This window comes from Gekko japonicus, unplaced genomic scaffold (assembly GCF_001447785.1).
Source record: "Gekko japonicus isolate JY-2015 unplaced genomic scaffold, Gekko_japonicus_V1.1 scaffold2061, whole genome shotgun sequence".
NCBI classification, from domain to species: Eukaryota; Metazoa; Chordata; class Lepidosauria; order Squamata; family Gekkonidae; genus Gekko; species Gekko japonicus.
This window is the reverse complement of record NW_015170950.1, coordinates 264,136-275,477: the sequence shown is the minus strand read 5'-3', so window position 1 is coordinate 275,477 and position 11,342 is coordinate 264,136. Positions and strand designations below refer to the sequence as shown.

At 47.9% G+C, this 11,342-nt stretch overlaps 1 protein-coding gene across 1 annotated transcript in view; it reads left to right on the top strand.

Annotated features, from left to right (window-relative positions):
• GLB1L2 (galactosidase beta 1 like 2) overlaps positions 1-11,342 on the top strand; it is a 116,138-nt gene that overhangs the window by 54,296 nt on the left and 50,500 nt on the right. The window contains exon 7 of the mRNA XM_015418895.1: positions 7,631-7,712. Coding sequence (XP_015274381.1) covers positions 7,631-7,712 — 82 coding nt within the window. The remainder of the gene's footprint in view (positions 1-7,630; positions 7,713-11,342) is intronic.

Sequence of the window (11,342 nt, the reverse complement as noted above, 5' to 3'; positions counted from 1 at the left end):
ACAAATGCAAAAAAAAAGCGCCAAGAGAGAGAAAGATACGGGTGATAGGACACGGTTTTTAGGCTCTTTCCAGGTGCCACAGGAAATCCTTAGCTGTCTATCAGGATTTCCTCAAAGCCGAGAAGCCGGCTTCACCAATGCCACGGGCCTTCTCCTGCAGTGCGAAGAGACAGGGCAGTCTTGGAAAGGGTTTCAGAGCCACCGTCTCTGTACGTAGGAAGGCCCTGGTGAGACCCTCTCCATCCGGCCAGTGCATATTGCAAACCATCTGTACTTGGCACAGGCCCCAGAATCCTTTGCAATACGCAGGGGCTCCTCAGCGGATGAGGCAATACAGAAAACATTCTTTAACGGCGGAGGACTGGAAGGCAATTTTGGGAAGGGGCCCTGGCTCAGTGATAATGCACAGGAAGGTCCCAGGTTCAGTCCCCAGCACCTTTGTTGGAAAGGATCTGGTGGAAAGCCACGTGGAGGGCCTCTGGCTGGAACCGTGGAGAACCCCTGCCAGTTCGAGCAGGCCTTAATGCTGGGTGTCAAACATAAGACCTGGGGGCCGGAACCGGCCCGTCCAGGGCTCTTACCCGGCCCGCAAGCAACTAGTATGTATGGAAATATAAGGTACCCCCTCTTTTATGGTGTCCCTTGGAAGAACCCTAGCCTTGCATATGATTAAATGCATTAATTGGGGGGGGGGTTGTGGGGCTTCCCAATAAATCAGTTGCCTTCGTTTGTATTTTGAGTTAAAAAAAATATTGTTAACTGGGGTTGCCTGTGTCCTTTATAAAGTTCATATCTCCGGTACCTGGTGTTACATTTTGTGGCACACATGGCCCGGCCCGACAAAATGACATTTATGTCAGATCCGGTGAGTTTGACACCCCTGCCTTAATGGATCAATGGTCGGATCTGCTCCAAGGTTGCTCCATCTGTTCAAGTCCACTGTGCCAGTGCAGTCCTTCTGAACTGTATTTTATTTTATGTTAGTTAGGGGTTTTTTTCCGCACTGGCCCAGATAGCTGAGGCTAGCCCAATGTTGTCAGATCTTGGCAACTAAGCAAGGTCTGCCCTGGTTAGTGCTTGCATGGGAGACCACCAAGGAAGCCCAGGGTTGCTACACAGAGGCAGGCAATGCCAAACGACCACTGAATGTCTCTTGCCTTGAAAACCCTCCGGGGTAGCTCTAAGTTGGCTGCGACTTGACAACACTCTCCTCACCTCTGTGAGGTTAACAAACAGAGTAATGGAGGCTGTAAAAAGTAAAAAGAATTCCTTTAAGCAGTGGAAAGCTAGTCACAGTGAGGCTGATAAAACGGAACACAGGCTATGGCAAATAAAATGCAAGTCTGAGGTCAGGCAGGCAAAAAGGGAATATGAGGAGCATATAGCAAAAAACGTAAAAACCAACAATAAAACTTTCTTCAAATACATTAGAAACAGGAAACCAGCCAGGGAGGCAGTGGGGCCCTTGGACGACCAAGGGGTAAAAGGAGTATTGAAGGATGATAGGGAAATGGCTGAGAAGCTAAATGCATTTTTTGCCTCCGTCTTCACTGTGGAAGATGAGAAGTGCTTGCCCACTCCAGAACCACTGATTTCAGGAGGGGTGTTGAAAGACCTGAGTCAGATTGAGGTGACGAGAGAGGAGGTCCTAAAACTGATAGACAACTTAAAAACTGAAAAATCACCAGGCCCAGATGGCATACATCCGAGAGTTCTGAAAGAACTCAAATGTGAACTTGTAGATCTCCTGACAAAGATATGTAATCTTTCCTTAAAATCTGCCTCCATTCCTGAGGATTGGAAGGTAGCTAATGTCACTCCCATCTTTAAAAAGGGTTCCAGAGGAGATCCGGGAAATTACAGGCCAGTCAGTCTGACGTCGATACCGGGTAAATTGGTGGAAACCATTATTAAGGAAAGAATTAGTAGGCACATAGATGAACAAAACCTATTGAGGCAGACTCAGCACGGTTTCTGTAAGGGAAGATCTTGTCTCACTAACCTGTTAGTGTTCTTTGAGGGGGTGAACAAACATGTGGACAAGGGGGATCCAATAGATATTATTTACCTTGACTTCCAGAAAGCTTTTGATAAAGTTCCTCATCAAAGGCTCCTAAGTAAGCTCAAAAATCATGGGATAGAAGGACAAGTCCTTTTATGGATCAAAAACTGGCTAGTTCATAGAAAACAGAGAGTGAGTGTAGGTGGGCAATTTTCTCAGTGGAGGGTGGTAAGCAGTGGGGTACCGCAGGGATCAGTACTTGGTCCACTGCTTTTTAACTTGTTCATTAATGATTTGGAGATGGGAGTAAGCAGTGAAGTGGCTAAATTTGCGGATGATACAAAGTTGTTCAGGGTGGTGAAAACCAGTGAGGATTGTGAGGCACTCCAAGGGGATCTGTCAAGGATGGGCGAGTGGGCGTCAACATGGCAAATGGGGTTCAATGTGGCCAAGTGCAAGGTGATGCACATTGGAGCCAAAAATCCTAAATATAAATACACATTGATGGGGTCTGAACTGGCAGAGACTGATCAAGAGAGAGATCTTGGAGTTGTAGTGGATAACTCACTGAAAATGTCGAGACAGTGTGTGACTGCAATAAAGAAGGCCAATGCTATGCTGGGGATTATTAGGAAGGGTATTGAAAACAGATCAGCCAATGTAATAATGCCCCTATATAAATCAATGGTGAGACCTCATTTGGAATACTGTGTGCAGTTCTGGGCACCACACCTTAAAAAGGATATTATAGCTTTGGAAAAAGTGCAGAAAAGGGCAACTCGAATGATAAAAGGGTTGGAACACTTTCCCTATGAGGAAAGGTTAAAGCGCTTAGGGCTCTTTAGCTTGGAGAAAAGACGACTGAGGGGTGACATGATCGAGGTTTATAAGATTATGCATGGGAAAGAGCAGGTAAAGAAAGAGGTACTTTTCTCCCTTTCTCACAATACAAGAACTCGTGGGCACTCCATGAAACTGCAGAGCGGTCGGGTTAGAACGGATAAAAGGAAGTACTTCTTCACCCAAAGAGTGATTAACACATGGAATTCACTGCCACAGGAAGTGGTGGGTGCTACAAGCATGGACGGCTTCAAAAGGGAATTAGATAAGCATATGGAGCAGAGGTCCATCAGTGGCTATTAGCCACAAGGTATAGCTAGGGGCTCTGGGGCAAGGGGTGCTCTGTCTTCTTGGTGCTTGGGGGGGGGGTCAACAGTGGGAGGGCTTCTAATGTCCTGGCCCCACTGCTGGACCTCCTGATGGCACTGGTATTTCTGGCCACTGTGTGACACAGAGTGTTGGACTGGATGGGCCTTTGGCCTGATCCAACATTGGCGTCTCTTATGTTCTTATGTTCTTATGTTCACCTCCACCACTGCCCCCCATCCTTGGAATTTAAAATACTGTGACATGGTGAGTAAATGTATGCATCTATGCCATGCTCCCTCTAAGCTGTGGAGTCTTGTGAGCAAAAATCCTACTTTGTGAGCTACTGGCCTTAAAGTTTTGAGCGACCGATTTGGCCGCTGAATAAATTAGTTTGCTCTGGAGCCCTCCTTCCTGAGCTAAGGCAAAAATGTGTGAGCCGGAGGCTAAAAAACTGTGAGCTAGCTCACAGCAACTCAGCTTAGAGGGAACACTGCATATATGTGTTTGGGAGATGGAATGGGGTAGATTTCCTATTTTTATTTTTAGGAATGGTAAATGTTTGGAAAGAGGGCCAAATAGAGGGCTGAAGTGTGAGGTGAGATGGCATTCAATCAATGCTAGTTTCTGGGAGAAACACGAGAAATGTGCTTGTATCTAGGGGGACCCAGACAGACGCAAACATCTTCCTTTTAGACCTGCTGGTCTTCCTTCTTCACCTTCATTCCTATTGCAGGAATCCCAGCCTTTAAAAAAAAATTGCCAAAATTAAATTAGCGATTTTGTTTGCAAGAGTAGTATTTTATGCATTACAGTAGATATTGGTAACAGCACTACCATGTTTCCCCGAAAATAAGACACTGTCTTATATTTATTTTTTCTCAAGAAGACACTAGGACTTATACCACAAATGCATAGAAATCCTGCTAGGGCTTATTTTTTGGGTAGGTCTTATTTTCGGGAAAACAGGGTAGTATTACTTTAGTATATTAATTTTAACAGCTGAAATCCTCCCCCATACAAGCTGTGTGCTCTAAGCCCCTCCCGTTTTAGCTACTTTGGGGTGCAAAGCCAGTTTGGTGTTGTGGTTAAGAGCGCGGACTCTAATCTGGGAGAACCGGGTTTGAATCCCCACTCTTCCACATGCAGCTGCTGGTGTGACCTTAGCTCAGTCTTAACTTCTTTCAGAGCTGTTCTTAAAAGGGCAGTTCTTGAAAGAGCTCTCTCAGCCCCATCTACCTCACAAGAGTGTCTGTTCTGAGTAGGGGAATGGAATGGAGATTGTAAGCCACTCTGAAACTCTGAGTGAAGGGTGGGGAAAAAAATCCAATATCTTCCTCTGCCTCCTCCTCCTCTTCCTCCTCTTCCTCCTCTTCCTCTTCTTCTTCCCCCCTAAACAGGATTGCACCCTTCTAAGCCTGTTATGTATTGGGGCTGGAACATCCCAGGACTGTTTCTACCAGAGACTGGCTGAGCTTGGAGCTCTAGAACAATAGCCCACCAGGACTCTGGAGGTGACCAGTGAGGAATTAATGTTATGTAAATAGCCTGTCATTGGGAGTGGGGTGTGGTTGGGTGTAGTGTTTGCATGCTATTTCAACAGGGCTCTTGCCCTGAAGTTTAGTCTTGTATCTGCTGAATCACTAATAAAGCTGAGCTGATCACTAGACTTGGGGTCTGCTCATCCATGGAACGCAGCATTTAACAAAGCCCATCCACTTCAGTGGACTGAGAAGGGTGCGGCAGCTGTGTTTATTTATTTATTTATTTATTCAGGTATTTCTACCCCGCCCTACCCCGCGAGCGGGCTCAGGGCGGCTTACAAAGGCATAAGCCCATACATAAAATTTATAAAATCCGATAAAATCACACATCACAACCAACATAATAATAATAAAGTGCTTTAGATTCCAAGATGGTCTGCAGCTGACACCTGCAGGGAATTACCCCTGCAGGCTTTAATCATGATAGATCATCCTGGTAGTAGTAGTCCAAGCTAAATGGCTGATCTTGCTGTCATATAGATAGCGCCGGGCTATCAAGGACACTCCAACTTGGTGGTCTTTCCCTCGTTGGTGGTGGTGGAAGCGGCTTAGGATTGCACTAGTGCCCCCTGAGCTTTCCCTTAGCCTGCATTCAGGATTGCCAAATGTGCTTTTATTTTTAACACGCCACTCGCTTGTGTGCAGGTCTACAATTCAGGATATAGTTAATAGGATCGACCAGCCTTGGCAGTGACTCCCGCAACAGCTATATCCTTGTGAGAGGAGACCGGCTGGGTTGTTTGCTCAGCGGTACACCCCTCCGTCGTTTCTTTTCTGGGAAGGAAATGGTGCAATGCACCAAAAAAGGCAAAGGACCTCCCCCCCCCCCTGCAGCTCGTGGAAACTTTTCCCAGTCTTACCAGGAGGCCAACGTGGTTTGCAGGATTAGCCTAACCTGCTCGTGTGAGGAGTCAGGTTGTTTTTGTCCAGTGTCCGTATGACGTTCTTCACCCTCATCTCCGTAGAAAAGAATTATGAACTGGAGGATCAGGAGGCTTGGAGCAGCATTGGAACGAAGGGGGAATGATGGAGGTAGCAAAGTGAAGTGGTTTACAGGATGCCACGTAATAACATCTCCCCCATAATGGTAACCTGGGGTGCAGTCTTGCAGATCTATCTATCTGTCTGTCTGTCTGTCTGTCTGTCTGTCTGTCTGTCTGTCTGTCTGTCATCTATCTATCTGTCATCTATCTATCCATCCATCCATCCATCCAGAGAGAGAGAGAGCGCGCGAGCAGCATGATAGCCAAGTAATGTCAAGTCGTCGTATAATTAGGGCTGTCAACAGTTTAAAAAGTCTTGGTTGATTTACACCTATCTAAACATGAAATTAAGCAAACTCCGGAACACGGCGGAAGACAGGAGGGCCTGGCGTGATGTGGTCCATGGGGTCGCAAAGAGTCGGACTCGACCGTGTGACTGAACAACAACAAACATACAAAGAAGAAAGACAAGAGGAGGAAAATAAAAATACCTGTACTGTGAAATGAAAAGGATTCGACAGGGTTTTTTAAAAAAAGAGAAAAGGTGATAAAATGATGTGTTAACAGCAGTCGCTGTCCCAGAAGAGGCAATTCCACCTTCTCTCTTATGTAGGAGGGAATGCCTCTTCTCTTATGCAGGAGGTGAAGGGAATGCCTCTTCTGAGTCGAAACTCCCTGTCTGCTGTTTTTATAGGTGCAGGTGCTTAAAACCCGCAGCCTCATTAACTGGAGTCACGGTTATGTGACTGGATTCCACCCACCAATCAACGCCTTCCCTGTAGTCCCTTGGAATGCGTCTATCACGTGTGTCATCTGCTATTAGCACTTTTCTCCAGTTTCTGCTCATGAATGTCTATTCTCCCCCCCCCCCAGTTCATTTAGAGAATGTACATGCTACCTCTTTCAAGGCCTCTTCAAGCCTGCTCCCAAAGCAAAACACTACAATAAAATGGTACAAACAAGCATAAAAAGGATCAGTAATAAGCAGCTGTAAAAACAAGCCACAGCGCAAAAGGAGTGCTGGGAAAGTATATTTGTAAAATTAAAGGGAAATCTGTGGGAAGCCTTGAACCAGGAACCTTGCCGTCTGAGGCTGGGACCGAACCTAGTTGGGACCAATGTTCCCTCTAAGCTGAGTTAGTGTGAGCTAGCTCACAGTTTTTTAGCCTCCAGCTCACAGATTTTTGTCTTAGCTCAGGACGGATGGCTCCAGAGCAAACGAATTCATGCAGGAGCCAAATCGCTCACTCACAACTTTAACGCCAGTAGCTCACAAAGTAGAATTTTTGCTCACAGGACTCCACAGCTTAGAGGGAGCATTGGCCGGGACCGTGTGACCTTAGGTCACGTGCACAGAAGATTAGCAGGGGTGTGCTATTTGTGCCCCAGTGACTGGCTTTCAGTACCAAGGTTTCTGATTGGCTAGGTTTGGAATCAATATCTCCTGGGCAACAAAGCACCTGCAGCGTTTTTGGTTCTGGCCTGCGGCTCCAGCAGTTGCCCGCAGGGCCCTTGGGACAGAGCCAGGTACACCTGTATCAGGTCCCATGATGACAAGTACCAACCTGTTTATTTTCCTTCATTCGTACTCCTCCTTTCTCCCTACTAGGGACCCAAAGCTGCTTACACGGCTCTCCTTTCCTCCATTTTATCTTCACAACAACCCTGTGAGGTAGGTCAGGCCGAGAGTATAATTGGCCCCAGATCACCCAGCAAGATTCCATGGCGTGAGTGGGGATTCGAACCCGGGTTTCTCAGAGGGTAGGTCCGGCACTCTTAACCACTACACCATGCTGGCTCTCCTCTGTCTGCCACAGGGAGCTTTGACTTCCGAAAGCTCAAACCTCGAAAATGTTGTTGATCTCTCAGGTGCCACTGGATTTGGATCTTGCTCTTCTGCTTCTGGCCAGCATGGCTGCCCTCTGAACCAACGTGGTGATTCTTTCTTCCCATAGGCCCTGATAAGCCGAGGGATCGTGGAGTTGCTGATGACCTCAGACAACAAAGACGGGCTTTTGTCTGGCTTGGCGGAAGGAGGTATGTCATACTCCAGTGTATTGAGATGGGGTGGGACAAGGTGAGTCAAAAAATGGAGGTGGTCAGAGGTCATTTCGGGGGGATCGCGGGGGATCGCAGTTCCCCCGGGTGAGGTACGGGGGGCGGGGCACATGACGAAGCCCTGCCCCCTGCTTCCGGCCACCCCACTTCCGGCCCTCATTCAGCCAGGAGGAGGCAGGAGAAGAGGGAGGGTAAGGTGCTTCCTCCCTGCCTCTCCCCGCCCCTGCCTGCCTGGGGCCAGGGAGGGCCTTTGCGGGGCTCGGCAGTGGAGCTGCAAGGCCAGCGGCGGTGGCCAGAACCGTTGGGGGCGGGGTGTGTGGGCTTCTGACACACTTCCGGTGATGTCAGGGGGGGTGGCATATGCTAATGAGTTATGCTAATGAGTTCCCCTAGCTCTTTTTCTACAAAACAACCCCTGGAGGTGGTGAGCAGGTTGATGTATACGCTGTGGCAATCATGTCTTTGGTAGAGTATCCCCCCCCCCCCCCCCGTCCACAATTAATGGGCCAGTCTTCAGAAGAAGAAGAAAAAGAACAGGTTGCCCTCTTTCTGGTAGAGGAAATTTGCAAGCCTAAGGTAATTAGGCCTGTGTAATTCGGATGGAGTCTGGATTTCCCCCCACCCTCAGTTGGTAGTCCTGTCGTGCCATCTGACCCTGTTCTGTTCTGTCGCTGGCACTGTGCCTAAAGTTCTCTTTAGCCCATATGTCCCTTGATTGTTGGGCATGGAGATGGATGAGCCATAGTTGCAGAAAGTGCCAGGTTCAATCCCCGGCTTCTCCAGTCAGAACACATAAACACATGAAGCTCCTTTCTACCAAATCATAGAATCATAGAATGTTAGAGTTGGAAGGGACCTTGCAGGTCATCTAGTCCATCCCCCTGTACTCTGCAGGAGCATAGCCGAAAGATAGCCCTGCATACCTACAACATACCCGAAAGATGGTCGTCCAGCCTCCGCTTGAAAACATCTAGTGAAGGAGCATCCACCACCTCCCGAGGCAGTCTGTTCCACTGCTCAGCCACAGTTAGGAAGTTTCTCCTGATATTTAGCCAGTAACGACTCCCTTGTACTTTCCACCCATTAGATCTAGTCTTGCAGTCCGGAGCAAGAGAGAATAGATCTGCTCCATCTTCTACCTGACAGCCCTTCAGATACTTGAAGACTGCAATCATGTCCCCTCTAAGCCTTCTCTTTCCCAAGCTAATCATATCCTTCAGAGTCAGTATTGTCTACTCAGACTGGCAGTGACTCTCCAGGGCCTGAGGCTGAGGTCTTTCATGTCACCTATGGCCTAGTCCTTTAAGTGGAGATGCCTGGGACCATCTGCATGCCAGGCAGAGGCTCTTCCACTGAGCCACGGTCCCTGAAGGAGTAGGTAGTGGGTGATGTGAAAGACCTCTAGCTGAAGCCCTGGAGAGCTGCTGCCAATCCAATGAGACAGACTGATTCCGTATAAAGCAGCTTCATGTCTTCATGTGATGCATGTGAGAGCTGCAGGGCCTTTTCTCTGGGAAAATGCACTGAAAATGGGAGTTCCGGAACCTCTTTGACAAAATCCTTTTAAAAATGTTCAAAAGTTCATGAGTTTGCAGTATACAGATTGAAAACTTCATTTCCTTCTTGAGAGTTCTGGCACCTCTTTTTTAAAAAGAAGAAGAAGAAGAAGAAGCTGCCCTCTGGTGATTGTATTTTCTGATTCCAGAAAATGGGTCTATGTAACAAGGTAAAGGTAAAGGTTCCCTTGCTCGAAAGCCAGTCGAGTCCGACTCTAGGGTTGCGGTGCTCATCTCCGTTTCAAAGCCGAAGAGCCAGCGCTGTCCGAAGACGTTTCCGTGGTCATGTGGCCAGCATGACTAAACACCAAGGCGCACGGAGCGCTGTTACCTTCCCACCGAAGCGGTACCTATTTATCTCCTTGCAATGTCTTGCTTTCGAACTGCTAGGTTGGCAGGAGCTGGAGCTAGAGACGGGAGCTCACTCCATCATGCAGCACCCGGGTCTCGAACTGCTGAACTACTGACCTTCCACAGCCTGCAGTTCAGCGTCTTAACCACTTGAGCCACCGCAGCTCCTATTAGAAAATGTACAGCCTGCCTTTCTGCTTGAATAGATTTAACTCATTTAAGTGGGAGCCAAATTGAGCCAAAGCAGCTTACCTCATTTCCCTCTCCTCCATTTTATCCTCACAACAACCCTGTGAGGTAGGGTGGGCTGAGGGTGTGTGACTGGCACGAGTGGGGATTCAAACCTGGCTCTTTAGTCTCACACTCTTCACCACTACACCGCACTAAATATTTAAAGTGGTTTATAAAAAAAATATGTGATTACAAGCTATAGGCAGTTGCCTTCCCCATAGGGTACAGGAATCCGTGCCATTCCCCCGCCCTGTTTCCGTAAAAGGGTGACCTCTACCCTCTTTTAGCAAAGTCTGCATCAGTTTTTAAAAGGAAAAAAAAGTGATTAATAACATCTTAACCAGAATGCAAGTCATATCTGCAAGGGTGGCTGATTTTTTAGCAGGAAAGCTGAAACACTCAAAACCTCTCTGGATTAAGCCTAATGGGCTGAAATTGCTTTTTTGTATTTTTGCATCAAAAACAATTTTCCTCCGGTGCAAGCCACTTACGTTTTCTCGAACAACTCGCTGCACCCTTTTCATATTAAATTGGAGCTTAATACCTGACGGTTTAATTAAAGCTGTGCACGCCGAAATTACAGGCTGGGAATTTGGACCGGCCCGGAATAGCCGGTAAATTAAGGCAGGAGCTCCGACCGGCCGAAGTGGCCGTGGCTGCCTTGCCCAGAGCTGCACGGGCCTTATCTTGCTGTTTGTCCCGACTCTGAATCCCCTCGCCCTGACCCAGAGATTTCTGGTGGGCGCAAGGATGCTAGGGCTCACCCAAAGCTGCATCCCCTGAAACTGCCTCCTTACTCATTTTGAATTGGTTGGGGGCAGCTTCAGCTGTCTGTGGGGAAAAAAATCCCATGGCTTTCAGAAGTCAGGCCCTCCTAAATGGGCCGGTCTGTTCACATTGTATGAGACTGGGACTATGTCCCCTGTCTCATTCCAACTCAATGTTTAGATGTGAAATACTGCTAACCTTTGGAATCTTCCCAGCTCCCGCCCTTTCCTGTCTAGGGATTGCCAGCATCTACAGGGTGCTCCAACACTCGCACTAACCAATGGGCATACATTGATTTCAGGGTTAGGACTTCCTTCCTGGGCTTTTTAATGACAAAAGCTTGACACTCTGTGTCAGTGTAGCATTTGTGGGCCCTGGATTCCCATTTATTTGCAAGAAGGAGGAGGAGATTGGATTTATACTCCACCCTTCAGTATCCGAAGGAGTTTCAGAGCGGCTTACAATTTCCTTCCCCTTCCCCTCCCCACAACAGACACCGTGTGAGGTAGGTGGGGCTGAGAGAGCTCTCTCTCGAAATGCCCTTGAGAGAACAGCTCTGCGAGAGCTTATGACTGACCCAAGGTCCCACCAGCAGCTGCATGTGGAGGAAGGGGGATCAAACCCGGTTCTCCCAGATTAGAGTCTGTGCTCTTAACCACTGCACCCAACTGGCTCAAGCTAGATTTGTATATCTCAAGGAACC